The following is a 14,616-nucleotide window of genomic DNA, read 5'->3' as shown; positions in this document are numbered from 1 at the left end:
AGTGTAATTTTAATATTAATGATAATAAACACAAGGCAGTGTACTTTTAATATTAACAATAATGAACACAGGCAGTGTTATTTTAATATTAACAATAAACACAAGGCAGTGTAATTTTAATATTAATGATAATAAACACAAGGCAGTGTAATTTTTATATTTGCAATAATAAACACAAGGCAGTGTCATTTTAATATGAACAATAAAACACAGGGCAGTGTAATTTTAATATAATAAACACATGGCAGTGTAATTTTAATAATAATAAACACATGGCAGTGTAATTTTAATATTAATAATAATAAACACAAGGCAGTGTCATTTTAATATTTGCAATAATAAACACAAGGCAGGGTAATTTTAATATTATTAATAAACACAAGGCTGTGTAATTTTAATAATAACAATAAACACGGCAGTGTAATTTGTAATATTAATAATAATAAACACAAGGCAGTGTAATTTTAATAATAATAAACACAAGGCAGTGTAATTTTAATATTAACAATAATAAACACAAGGCAGTGTAATTTTAATATTCATAATAATAAACACAGGCATTGTTATTTTAATATTAATAACAAACACAAGGCAGTGTCATTTTAATATTAATTATAATAAACAAGGCAGTGTAAGTTTTATATTTGCAATAATAAATACAAGGCAGTGTCATTTTAATATGAACAATAAAACACATGGCAGTGTAATTTTAATATTGACAATAAAACACATGGCAGTGTAATTTTAATATTAATAATAAACACACAGCAGTGTAATTTTAATAATAATAAACACATGGCAGTATAATTTTAATAATAAACACATGGCAGTGTAATTTTAATAATAAACACATGGCAGTGTAATTTTAAATATTTGCAATAATAAACACAAGGCAGTGTAATTTTAATAATAATAATAAACAAGCAGTGTAATTTTAATATTTGCAATAATAAACACAAGGCAGGGTAATTTTAATATGAATAATACACAAGGCTGTGTAATTTTAATAATAATAATAAACACAGCAGTGTAATTTTTAATATTAATAATAAACACAAGGCAGTGTAATTTTAATAACAATAATAATATACACAAGGCAGTGTAATTTTATTATTAACAATAATAAACACAAGGCAGTGTAATTTTAATATTAATAATAATAAACACAAGGCAGTGTAATTTTAATATTAACAATAATAAACACAAGGCAGTGTAATTCTAATATTAACAATAATAAACACAAGGCAGTGTAATTTTAATATTAATAATAATAAACACAAGGCAGTGTAATTTTAATATTAACAACAACAAAGAAGGCAGTGTAATTATAAAACTTCACACAGGTGTGACAAGTGCAATGACTTTGTGATAGTTTAGTATTGTCGGTGGTTTCAATCATTATTTAAAAAAAAAAAAACTTCCTGAAAGTTGACCACATCAAACCTTTATTAGTTCCAGGTGCACGCCCACGTACACTCGCCACAAGCACACACAGACGCCGACGCAGGAGAAGCCGATGAGCAGCCATAGCACACGAGCGCTCCAATAGAGCGGCGCCAGCCTGTCAACATGAAAATGATGACTCTTCACTTTCAGGGTCATCTCCATCACTGACTGCTCACCGTTGCTGCGGCGACTGACCGTAGCCTCGGAAGTAACGCAGGCGTGCGTACAGGTAGAGCAGGCCGCACAGCGAGGACACACCTGAGACGCACACAGTCAACATCATGCAGTCTACAGCACACCTGAGAGCAGGTGACGTCACCTTGGTGGAAGAAAACTCCAGACGTCCACAAGGTGGCGATGAAGATCGGGAAATACTCTGAGCAGTTGACTCTGAAAGGATGCACAGGAAAGAGACATTTTTCTCCAAAGTGTTGAAAAAATATTAGTAAGAATAGTTTGAATATTGGAATGGTTTGAATGTTGAAGAGTTAGAATTTCCAGGAAAAAAACAGAATTTGGTTGGAACTTGGGAAAGTGTTAGTTGGATGAGTTGAATGTGTTGAAGGTGGAATGCTCTGAATGAGTTAAAAAATGTGCGAATTGTTGAAAGTTAAAAAAATTTACAATTCATTTTGAATAAGGAAAATGTCCAGGAATTTTCCTAAATTTTTAAAGGAGAGCACGCCATTTTGAACAAGCTGAATATTTTGGAGTTGAAACGGTTTGAATCGGATAAAAAATGTGGGAATTGATGAACTTTGAAAAATGTTCCATTCATTTCAATGGGAATTTCATGGAAATTTGGGGAAAGCGGGAATTTTGGGGGAAAATGTTAAAAGACTTGAATGTTGTGAATGAGTGGAAATGGTTGGTGTTGGAATTTTTAAAATCGGTCGAGGAAATGTGGAAGTAGTAACATTTTTAACTGAGAAATGGTATTGAGAAATTCCTGGAATTTCGGGAAAACCGTGCATTTTTCCAGTTAAAAAAAAAAAGGCTTTATTTTTTGTCCTGATTAAGAGGAATGTTTTGACGGTGGAACGGTTGAAATGGGTTGGAAAATGTGGAAGGAGTAGTCAACAGAAAAAAGTGTAAAAGAAGGGTTTGAAAAAAAGGGACAATTCATTTTGAATGAGGAAAATGTCCAGAAATTTTCCTAAGTTGTTGAAGGAGAGCACACCATTTTGACAGGCTGAATATTTTGGAGTTGAAACGGTTTGAATCAGATAAAAAATGTGGGAATTGTGAAACTTTGAAAAATGTTCCATTCATTTCAATGGGAATTTCATGGAAATTTGGGGAAAAGCGGGAATTTTGGGGGGAAATGTTAAAAGAATTGAATGTTGTGAATGAGTCGAAATGGTTGGTGTTGGATTTTTTAAAATCGGTCGAGGAAATGTGGAAGTAGTAACATTTTTAATTGAGAAATGGTATTGAGAAATTCCTGGAATTTCAGGAAAACCGGGAATTTTTCCAGTTAAAAAAAAAGCTTTGTTTTTTTGTCCTGATTAAGAGGAATGTTTTGACGGTGGAACGGTTGAAATGGGTTGGAAAATGTGGAAGGAGTAGTGAACAGAAAAAAGTGTCAAAAAAGGGTTTGATAAAAAGGGAATTCTGGGAATTCCTGGAAAAAACATTTAAGTGGGAAAAATACTAGTTTGAATGTCCAGGATGAGTGGAATATGTTGAGGTGTAATGGTTTGAATCGGTTGAAAAATGTGGAAGTTTGAAAAAATGGCCAATTCATTCTGAATGGGGAAAATGTCCCTGAAAACTCGGAATTCTTGGAAATCCGGGAGTTTTGTTTTAGAATTGTTGAAGTAGAGCACACAATTTTGAACAGGCTGAATATTTTGGAGTTGGAATGGTTGGAATCAGATCAAAAATGTGGGAATTGTGGAACTTAAGAAAAATGTCCCATTCCAGGAATTTCGGGAAAACCGGCAATTTTTCCAGTTCAAAAAACAACTTTGTTTTTTTGTCCTGATTAAGAGGAATGTTTTGACGGTGGAACGTTTTAAGTGGGTTGAAAAATGTGGGAGTGGTATCACCAGAAAAAAGGGTCAAAAAAAGGGTTTGGGGGAAAAAAGGGAAATACTGGAATTTTTTTTAACTTGGAAAAATGATAGTTTGAATTTCCAGGATGAGTGGAATGTGTTGAAAGTGGAATGGGTTGAAAAACGTGGAAATGGTGGAAGTTTGAAAAATGGTCAATTCATTTTCAATTGGAAAAATGTCCCGGAAAACCTGGAATTCTGGGGAATTTTTGGAATTTGTCAAAGGAAAGCCTGCGCGATTCCCAAATAGGCCGAACAGTTTAAAGTTTAAACCGTTTGAATTGGATGAAAAATGTGGGAATTGTGGAGCTTTGAAAAATGTCCCATTCATTTCAATGGGAATTTCATGGAAATTTGGGAGTTTTGGGAAAAACTGGATTTTTCTGGGAAAATATTAAAAGACTTGAATTTTCTGAATGAGTTTAAATTGTTGGTGTTGAAATTTTTCAAATCGGTCGAGAAATGTTGAAGTAGTAACATGTTTAATTGGGAAATTGTATAAAGGAATTCCAGGAATTTCGGGAAAACCGGGAATTTTTCCAGTTAAAAAAAACAACTTTGTTTTTTGTCCTGAATAAGAGGAATGTTTTGACGGTGGAACGGTTGAAAAATGTTGGAGGAGTAGTCGCCAGAAAAAAGGGTCAAAAAAGGGTTTGAAAAAAAGGGAATTCTGTGAATTCCTGGCATTTTTTTGAACTTTGAAAAATGATAGTTGGAATTTCCAGGATGAGTGGAATGTGTTGAAAGTGGAATCGTTTGATTCGGTTGAAAAATTTGGAAATGGTGGAAGTTTGAAAAATGGCCAATTCATTCTGAATGGGGAAAATGTTCCGGGAAACCTGGAATTCTGGGAAGTCTGGGAATTTGTCTCCAGGACCTTTAACATTCATCAAAACTGAGAGGAGTGAAGTTGATCTATAGATATTTAAGTGCTAAAAGTAAAGAAAGTAATACAGGACTTATTTTTTAAAAATTCAATGATCAAGACCCGTTCGGGTCTCAAAGAGCTTCAGTGTGATTTTTTTTTGTTTTTAACAGTCGTTGTTCAAAAAATAATAATCAAAAGCAATGTTTTGAATTATTCACCTATTTAACGCTCCAAATACTTCACATCAAATATTACATTTTGAAAAATGCTTTGGGGGAAAATATTGAATATTTTGTGTTTTTGCCATAAAAAACAGTTTCTTGAAAAATTAAACGTTATGGCAATGATACATCTGAAGTTGATCCATAGATATTTAAGGGCCAAAAGTAAAGAAAGTAATACAGGACTTATTTAAAAAAATTTAATGATCAAGACCCGTTCAGGTCCCTAGGAGCTTTAGTGTGATTTTTTTTTTGTTTTAAACTGTCATTGTTCAAAAAATAATCAAGAGCAATGTTATGAATTATTAACCTATTTAAGGCTCCAATTACTTCACATCAAATATTGAACTTTGAAAAATGCTTTGGGGTAAATATTGAATATTTTGTGTTTTTGTTATTAAAAAAACAAGGTTTGTAAAAAAAAAAAAAAAGGTCATAAAACAAAAAAAAATAAACGTTATGGCAATGATACATCTGTAGTTGATCTACAGATATTTAAGTGCCAAAAGTAAAGAAAGTAATACAGGACTTATTTTTAAAACTTTAATGATAATACCCGTTCAGGTCCCGAGGATCTTTAGTATGATTTTTATTGTTTTTAACTGTCATTGTTCAAAAAACAATAATCAAAAGCTATGTTATGAAATATTCACCTATTTAAGGCTCCAACTACTTCACATCAAATATTCAATTTTGAAAAATGCTTTGGGGAAAATATTGAATATTTTGTGTGTTTGTTATTAAAAAAACAAGGTTTGTTTAAAAAACACAGCATCAAAACAAAACAAAAAAAAACGTTATCGTAAAGGATGGATCCAAAGTTGATTCATAGAAATCAAAGTGCTGAAAGTATAAAAAAGAATATTAGTACATGGCTTATTTTTAACACGTAATGACTGAGACCCTTTTGGGTCCGAGGGACCTTTTTTTTTTTTAAGAAGGTCATTGTTCAAAGACTAATAATGAATCAAAAGGCAATGCTGTTAGGAATTATTTACCTATTTAAGATTCCAATTACTTCACATCAAATATTCCATTTTGTAAAATGTGTTGGGGAAAATATTGCATATTTTGTGTTTTTTCCATAAAAACTGTTTCTTTGAAAAATAGGTAAGAAAACAAACAAACAAATATGTTATGACAATGATACATCTGAAGTTAATTTACAGATATTTAAGTGACAAAAGTAAAGAAAGTAATACAGGACTTATTTTTAAAACTTTAATGATCAAGACCCGTTCGGGTCCTTAGGCGCTTTAGAGTGATTTTTTGTTGTTGTTAGCTGTCATTGTTAAAAAAAAAAAAATCCAAAGCAATGTTATGAATTATTCACCTATTTAATGCTCCAATTACTTCACATCAAATATACAATTTTGAAAAATGCTTTGGGGGAAAATATTGAAAAAACCTGGGGCCGTACTTATCAAGCTTCTTAGAGTGCCATTTTACACTTAAGTCCTGAGAATTTGCGAAATTTAGTCCTACTCTCAAACTTAAGAATAAAAGCTTTTTATCAAAGTTCTTAAGTCTAAGAATCACTCCTACTCTCCACGATATTTAAGAGACCTTCAGAGGTGTCTTAAGTGGTTAGGAGTTGCCAGCAGGGGATGGCACTGAGGCGAGAGAGACGTGCGCGAACGTTCAGGGAACGGAACAATGTTTGTTTGTTTTTTGATGACGAGCAGCTGATCAAACGGTATCGTTTAGACAGAGCGGATATTATTTTTGTCACAGATTTAATACTTTTCGATTCCTTGTTGATTTCTACATGTGTCTGCAGTGGGCTAGTATATATAGAGCCACCCACACCAGTTTCAAATTAGTTGCCTAATTAATGAATTGGAAAGAAAATGTTATGACAGTAGCGTATGTGTGTGGCCGTGAGGTGAGTGACGTCAGTGAGTGTGTGGGCGATAGAAGAGAGGGAGCGGTAGCGTGAGTGCCGGCGGGGACTAGTTTGTTTTGTATTATTTTGTAGTTTATTGTCAAAATATACACTCCCAATTGTCCACTTAAATATTTCCAAGATATTTCTTTATTCTTAGACAACGGATTCCCTTCCGTGATTGGTCATTTCTATGGACACAGAAATGACGTCACCTAAAATTCCGTTTACGGCACATAGTAATGTCGTAATTCAGCTCTGAGTGTGACACTTAAGATTCAGTCCTACACTTCGCTGAAAGTGTGAGTAAGACGCTTGATAACTAACTTTTAAGTGCAGCTTTCAGCGAAGAATTTATTTACTCTTAAGTCAACTCTTAGCAGACTTCTTAGGAGTAATTCTAAGAAGCTTGATAAGTACGGCCCCTGGTTTGTTAAAAAAAACTAAATAACCTTATGGTAAAGGATGGATCCGAAGTTGATCTATAGAAATTAAAGTGCTGAGTATAAAAATATTAGTATATGACTTATTTTTAACACGTTATGATAGACCCTTTTGGGTCCTTTAACATTCATTGAAACTGAGAAAAGTGAAGTTGATCTATAGATATTTAAGTGCTAAAAGTAAAGAAAGTAATACAGGACTTATTTTTAAAACTTTAATGATCAAGACCCGTTTGGGTCCCTAGGAGCTTCAGTGTGATTTTTTTTTGTTTTTAACAGTTATTGTTCAAACAATAATAATCAAAAGCAATGTTTTGAATTATTCACCTATTTAACGCTCCAAATACTTCACATCAAATATTAAATTTTGAAAAATGCTTTGGGGAAAATATTGCATATTTTGTGTTTTTGTTATTAAAAAAACAAGGTTTGTTAAAAAAGAAAAGGTCATAAAACAAAAAAAATAAACGTTATGGCAATGATACATCTGTAGTTGATCTATAGATATTTAAGTGCCGAAGGTAAAGAAAGTAATACAGGACTTATTTTTAAAACTTTAATGATCAAGACCCGTTTGGGTCCCGAGGATCTTTAGTATGATTTTTATTGTTTTTAACTGTCATTGTTCAAAAAACAATAATCAAAAGCAATGTTATGAATTATTCACCTATTTAAGGCTCCAATTACTTCACATCAAATATTCAATTTTGAAAAATGCTTTGGGGAAAATATTGAATATTTAGTGTGTTTGTTATTAAAAAAAACAAGGTTTGTTTAAAAAAAACACAGCATAAAAAAACAAAAAACGTTATCGTAAAGGATGGATCCGAAGTTGATCCATAGAAATTAAAGTGCTGAAAGTATAAAAAAAATATTAGTACATGGCTTATTTTAAACACGTAATGATTGAGACCCTTTTGGGTACCAGGGACCTTTTTTTTATTTTATTTTTTAAAAAAGGTCATTGTTCAAAGACTAATAATGATTTAAAAGGCAATGCTGTTAGGAATTATTTACCTATTTAAGATTCCAATTACTTAACATCAAATATTCCATTTTGTAAAATGTGTTGGGGAAAATATTGCATATTTTGTGTTTTTTCCATAAAAACTGTTTCTTTGAAAAATAAGTAATAAAACAAAAAAAAATTATGTCATGGCAATGATACATCTGAAGTTCATCTACAGATATTTAAGTGCTAAAAGTAAAGAAAGTAATACAGGACTTATTTTTAAAACTTTAATGATCAAGACTCGTTCGGGTCCCTAGGCGCTTTAGAGTGATTTTTTGTTGTTGTTAACTGTCATAAATAAATGATAAATGGGTTATACTTGTATAGCGCTTTTCTACCTTCAAGGTACTCAAAGCGCTTTGACAATATTTCCACATTTACCCATTCACACACACATTCACACACTGATGGCGGGAGCTGCCATGCAAGGCGCTAACCAGCAGCCATCAGAGGCAAAGGGTGAAGTGTCTTGCCCAAGGACACAACGGACGTGACTAGGAAGGTAGAAGGTGGGAATTGAACCCCAATAACCAGCAACACTCCGATTGCTGGCACAGCCACTCTACCAACTTCGCCACGCCGTCCCTACATTGTCATTGTTCAAAAAATAATAATCCAAAGCAATGTTATGAATTATTCACCTATTTAAGGCTCCAATTACTTCACATCAAATATAAAAATTTTAAAAATGCTTTGGGGGAAAATATTGAAAAAAACAAGGTTTGTTAAAAAAACAAAAAAACCTATGGTAAAGGATGGATCCGAAGTTGATCTATAGAAATTAAAGTGCTGAGTATAAAAATATTAGTATATGACTTATTTTTAACACGTTATGATAGACCCTTTTGGGTCCCCGGGACCTTTAACATTCATTGAAACTGAGATGAGTGAAGTTGATCTATAGATATTTAAGTGCCAAAAGTAAAGAAAGTAATACAGGACTTATTTTTAAAACTTCCAATGATCAAGACCTGTTCGGGTCCCTAGGAGCTTTGGTGTGATTTTTTTGTTGTTGTTAACTGTCATTGTTCAAAAAATAATAATCAAGAGCAATGTTATAAATTATTCACCTATTTAAGGCTCCAATTACATCGCATCAAATATTCTATTGTGAAAAATGCTTCGGGGAAAATATTGAATGTGTTTTGTGTTTTTGTTATTAAAAAACAAGGTTTGTTAAAAAACAGAAAAAAGAAAAAATTGCATAACAATAATAAATTAAAAAAACCTTATGGTAAAGCATGGATACAAATATTAATTTATGACTTATTTTTAACACGTTATGACTGAGACCCTTTTGGGTCCCCGGGACCTTTAACATTCATCAAAACTGGGAGGAGCCCTATGGTTTACAATTAATAATGTATTGATCAATTTGATGAAACAGACGTGGGTGAAGGTGCGGGTCACTCAAGAACTCACTGGGCTCTGAAGACCCTCTGGAACTGTGGCGGCCCGGACGTAGAGGGTGGCGACACCGAGAACTTCCTCCTGGCGTAGATCACCTGCAGGGAGAAGTATGCTGCGCACGCACACACGCATTCAATAAAAAGTACGCTCCGTTTGTGTGACTAAAAACTGCAAACCAAGACAAGGTCCCAGCATGCACCTCACCTTGCTCCAGGACCGCCATGATGGTGATGGCGGCGAGGCAGACGACTTGGTCAAGCATCTCTGCCGGAGTCCTCCCAGGGAGTCCAGGACAGTCAGCCGGACTGTTGGTTTACCTGCAGGGGGCGGGGCCACACTGACGATTGACAAGTGGGCGTGTCCCCGCTTGCAAATTGCCTTTGGACTATGGACGAGCGCACGAGTGAAGGACACAGGCCAGCAGAAGGTTCTCGAGTAGAACTATATTTACATAATACTCTTGTTTTACAGAGAGATATCAAAAGTAGAAAATACTTACAAAAATTGTCTGCCATATATAAAAATAACATCTATGTCCAGATCATTAGCAAAGGTTTACATACAAAAAATAGATTTATAGACATTTACACACAAATGCTGGGAGGCCAGAACAACCGTGTCAGAAGTGAAAACAAGCTCCGCCCACAAGGCGAGGAACAAAACTCCCAGCATGCATCGGAAAGGTTCCAAACGGCCGCTCTCAGTGAGTCGGTCCAATCAGGGCCAGCCAAAGACAGGAAATGACATTCGCACCGACGCACAAGCCCTTGAGTAGGGGGCGTGGCCTAATGGTGGCTGGCGAGCAGCTCGTCCAGGTCGGCCATCCACTCCTGGGTGCTCTGGGCCTTCAGCAGTGAGTCCACCAGGTCACTCTCGCCGGCGAAGCTCCCGGACGCGGCATTGTAGCCAAAGGAGAGCTGCTGCTGATTGGCTGTCCTGCTCACCTGGTAACCTTGGTTACACGGCAGGCCCTGGCGACCGTTGGTCTGCGCCGGTCCAAATGCAGCCAGGTCGGGGAGGACGTTCTGGTTCTGAGCAGCCTGCTGCTGGTTGGACATGGGCGGGCCTAAGCTTTGAGGGTTGGGCGCCGCCCGCTGCTGGCCGACCGGCATGTTTGTTTGCATCATGGCCCCCATTGGACGGCCCGCAGGGTTGGAACTGAAGGCGGCGCTGCCGGGAGCCATCTTGGGAATGCGAGACTGCTGCATGTGGAAGGCGTTGGGGGGGTTAGTGAAGGCGTTGGGGGGCAGGCCGGCGTTACCGGACGGCGGCTGGTTGGCCAGCTGCTGCTGCCACACAGCATTCTGGGTACTCTGCATGGAGGTCGCCATGTTGGCTCCCACGTTGACTTGCATTGAGCCCGGCATGCGGGCGGCGGCGAGCTGCTGCTGCTGCTGTTTCAACATGGCGGCGTTCGGCTGCCCCTTAAGGTGCTGCTGCTGCTGGGCCAGGAGGCTCTGCCTGTACGTTGCGCTCATAGAACCCAGAGGCTGGCGCTGGAGGCCCGCCTGTTGGGGCGGGTGACCCGGGTGGAGGTTCATGTTGTTGTACAGGACCTGCTGGACGTCCACGCCGGCTCCGCCCCCTCCGCAGGATGGAAGACTGATGTCGGTTTGGCTCGCCGTTGGGGGCGGCGCCACACCGCCCGCGGGGCCGCCACCCTGAGCCATGTTCATGGTCATCATGCCTTGATTCTGGGGGAACATACGTTGGGGTCCAGGGGCTGGGCCTCCCATGGAAGCAACACTGGCCATTGACTGAGAGGAAGCTGTGCACACAAAAAAATGGATTCAAAAAAATATATATATATATATATATATACACACACACACTTGTGGTCAAAAGTTTACATACACTTGTAAAGAACATAATGTCATGGCTGTCTTGAGTTTCCAAACATTTCTACAACTCTTATTTTTTTGTGATAAAGTGATTGGAGCACATACTTGTTGGTCACAAAAAACATTCATGAAGTTTGGTTCTTTTATGAATTTATTATGGGTCTACTAAAAATGTGACCAAATCCACTGGGTCAAAAGTATACATCCATCCATCCATCCATTTTCTACCGCTTGTCCCTTTTGGGTTCGCGGGGGATGCTGTAGCCTATCTCAGCTGCATTCGGGCGGAAGGCGGGGTACACCCTGGACAAGTCGACGCCTCATCACAGGGCCAACACAGATAGACAGACAACATTCACACACTAGGGCCAATTTAGTGTTGCCAATCAACCTATCCCCAGGTGCATGTATATAATATATAAATACTACATATATGTTATATTGTTACTATGGTACATTTTAGTCTACTTTATACCTGCATTATCCTTTCCATCCTTTGTAAATGAGCTACTGTGTGGAACAATTTCCCTCGTGGATCAATAAAGTTTGTCTAAGTCTATACAATGTGACCCAGAGGTGTACTTATAACCATTTTATAGACAAATTATACTATTTATAGTCGTGATGGAGAGTGGGGAGACGCGAAATAGTTTCTTCATCCTAGGGCAGGGTTGTAACAGAATATAACTGAGAAGTGTATGAGAGTAATATCAAGTAAAACATTTTTGAGGATTTTTCGTGTGCCACAATTTTTTTGATTGATTGAAACTTTTATTAGTATATTGCACAGTGAAGTACATATTCCGTACAATTGACCACTAAATGGTAACACCCGAATAACAGCAATGTTAATATTTGGTTACATGTCCCTTGGCAAGTTTCACATTTTTGTTTTATCTGACATCACATGGACAAAGATAAGACCTTCTGGAAGAAAGTTATGTGATCAGATGAAACAAAAATTGAGCTGTTTGGCCACAAAACCCAGCAATATGCTTGGAGGAGAAAAGGTGAGGCCTTTAATCCCAGGAACACCATTCCTACCGTCAAGCATGGTGGTGGTAGTATTATGCTCTGGGTCTGTTTTGCTGCCAATGGAACTGGTGCTTTACAGAGAGTAAATGGGACAATGAAAAAGGAGGATTACCTCCAAATTCTTCAGGACAACCTAAAATCATCAGCCCGGCGGTTGGGTCTTGGGCGCAGTTGGGTGTTCCAACAGGACAATGACCCCAAACACACGTCAAAAGTGGTAAAGGAATGGCTAAATCAGGCTAAAACTAAGGTTTTAGAATGGCCTTCCCAAAGTCCTGACTTAAACGTGTGGACAATGCTGAAGAAACAAGTCCATGTCAGAAAACCAACACATTTAGCTAAACTGTGCCAATTTTGTCAAGAGGAGTGGTCAAAAATTCAAGCAGAAGCTTGTGGATGGCTACCAAAAGTGCCTTATTGCAGTGAAACTTGCCAAGGGACATGTAAGCAAATATAATAATACATATATAATTTTGACCCAGCACATTTGCTCACATTTTCAGTAGACCCATAATAAATTCATAAAAGAACCAAACTTCATGAATGTTTTTTGTGACCAACAAGTATGTGCTCCAATTACTCTATCACAAAAAAATAAGAGTTGTAGAAATGATTGGAAACTCAAGACAGCCAGGCCAGGGCAGGCGAGCACATGATGCATATCATATCTGTTGAAACTAAGAGTCAGCTTCTCAAACATGGGCTATTTGAATCAAAATACATCTAATTTCACAATATCATCAAAGAAACGTAGAAATGGCATTAAAGGGTTAAACACTTACATTCTCTTTTAGTGGGAGCAGTGCTGTTGATCACCCATTTTTGCCAGTGCATCCAAGTCTAGTATCAGTTTTGTTGCGGCAATTCTCAAAACAGATCCTTGCTCAATTTTGTTTTAATACGGAGTAAAGGAACAAATGTGGCCCGCGGGCCGTAGTTTGCCCATCCCTGACCTAACCAGCAACCTGTTTTGAAAACGTTTCATTGTAATTATTATACAAAATACATTGCAAGAGTCGTGTTGAATCGACAATGGATTCTGAATCGAATCGTCACCCTAGGAATTTACACCCAACGATTCATACCCCTACAAATTAGCGTTTCTTAAAAACAGAACGTCCACATAAGAGAATACTTTTATTATAGATAAGTAAACTGTGGTCTACGCAAATGAGCTAGCAGCCTCATTTGCATTGCCATGGTCCAAACACGCTCATGGTGATGATTTATGACGCAGAAGTCTACTTATTTACAGTGCAGTCCAGGGGCCATTTGAAGCTCATTTTCTAATGCCCCATGGCACTTTTTAAAAATACTTTTACAAAAAAAAAAAACATAATACGTGGAATGTAACAGGCAAATGTTGCAATATTGACAGTAATAACACAAAGCTACCATTTATTTTTTTTTAACTTTAAAACTGTTTTTACTATTAAAAAAACTATCAACAGAGATCTGAAATTGATTTAGAGATTTAAGCATTGAAAGTAAAAAATATATATATTGATATGACTTAAACACTTAGAGTAATGTTAAAAACACTTTTTTAACTCACTGTTCAAAAAATTATGAATCAAAAGCAATGTTATGAATATTTTACCAATTTAAGGCTCCAATTACTTTACATCAAATACTCCATTTTGAAAAATGCTTTGGGAAAACATTGCATATTTTGTGTTTTGGTCATAAATAAGTTTTTTTTATTCAAAAAAGGGCATAAAACGTTAAAAAAAAATGTATGGCAAGGGACAGAACTGAAGCTGATCCATAAATATTAAAGTGCTGATGGTAAAAAAATATATATACATATGACTTTATTTTTAACATTTTAATGACTGAGACCCTTTTATTTGGTGTAATTTTTTCAAACTGCCATTGTTCAAAAAAATTAATAAAAGCAATGTTGTTATGAATTATTTACCTATTTAAGGCTCCAATTACTTCACATCAAATATTCCGTATTTTGTGTTTTTCCCATACATTAAAAAAAAAGAAAAACAATAAAAAAGGGCAGAAACCTGGGGTACCCAAACTACAGCCCGCCAGCGTCCAAAACCCAGCCCACGGGAAGTCCCAAGTTAAAGTTTTTATTATTATTTTTAAAAATCTGTTCTTTGTAATCCATTTTCTACTGCTTGTTACTCTCTGTGTCTCCTAGCCGCTCAGGCAAATCATATTGTCTAAAAATGCAATTTTCCATCAATAACGTGACATCATCGCGCATACATACACAGTATATATATATATATATATATATATATATATATATATATATATATATATATATATATATATATATATATATATATATATATATATATATATATATATATATATAGAGAGAGAGAGAGAGAGAGAGAGAGAGAGAGAGAGAGAGAGAGAGAGAGAGAGAGAGAGA

At 36.2% G+C, this 14,616-nt stretch overlaps 2 protein-coding genes across 3 annotated transcripts in view; both read right to left on the bottom strand.

Annotated features, from left to right (window-relative positions):
* Window positions 1-1,321: 1,321 nt before the first annotated feature.
* On the bottom strand, window positions 1,322-9,685 carry ltc4s (leukotriene C4 synthase). Its single transcript, XM_062039605.1, has 5 exons — window positions 9,547-9,685; window positions 9,355-9,454; window positions 1,766-1,836; window positions 1,623-1,704; window positions 1,322-1,561 (listed from the first exon to the last, which is right to left on the bottom strand). Exons 1-5 carry the CDS (start codon window positions 9,602-9,604, stop codon window positions 1,438-1,440), a joined length of 435 nt encoding a protein of 144 aa, XP_061895589.1. The 5' UTR covers window positions 9,605-9,685; the 3' UTR covers window positions 1,322-1,437.
* A 91-nt stretch (window positions 9,686-9,776) lies between these two features.
* The window catches only part of maml1 (mastermind-like transcriptional coactivator 1), a 28,281-nt gene continuing 23,441 nt past the window's right edge, over window positions 9,777-14,616 (bottom strand). For both annotated transcript variants that reach the window (XM_062039603.1, XM_062039604.1), the window contains one exon: window positions 9,777-11,110. In XM_062039603.1, coding sequence (XP_061895587.1) covers window positions 10,128-11,110 — 983 coding nt within the window. In that variant the 3' untranslated portion in view covers window positions 9,777-10,127. The remainder of the gene's footprint in view (window positions 11,111-14,616) is intronic.

Source organism: Entelurus aequoreus, linkage group LG28 (assembly GCF_033978785.1).
Source record: "Entelurus aequoreus isolate RoL-2023_Sb linkage group LG28, RoL_Eaeq_v1.1, whole genome shotgun sequence".
Classification (NCBI taxonomy): Eukaryota; Metazoa; Chordata; class Actinopteri; order Syngnathiformes; family Syngnathidae; genus Entelurus; species Entelurus aequoreus.
Note: the sequence above shows the minus strand (reverse complement) of the source record. Positions and strands in the feature narration are given on the sequence as shown.

Excerpts from the sequence above, each read along its gene's own strand:
- ltc4s (XM_062039605.1), bottom strand. The coding sequence starts at position 9,604 with ATGCTTGACCAAGTCGTCTGCCTCGCCGCCATCACCATCATGGCGGTC. Across the intron at positions 1,705-1,765 it reads TGGAGTTTTCTTCCACCAAG|GTGTGTCCTCGCTGTGCGGC; the intron begins GTGACGTCACCT and ends TGTGCGTCTCAG. Across the intron at positions 1,562-1,622 it reads GGTCAGTCGCCGCAGCAACG|GCTGGCGCCGCTCTATTGGA; the intron begins GTGAGCAGTCAG and ends TCATGTTGACAG.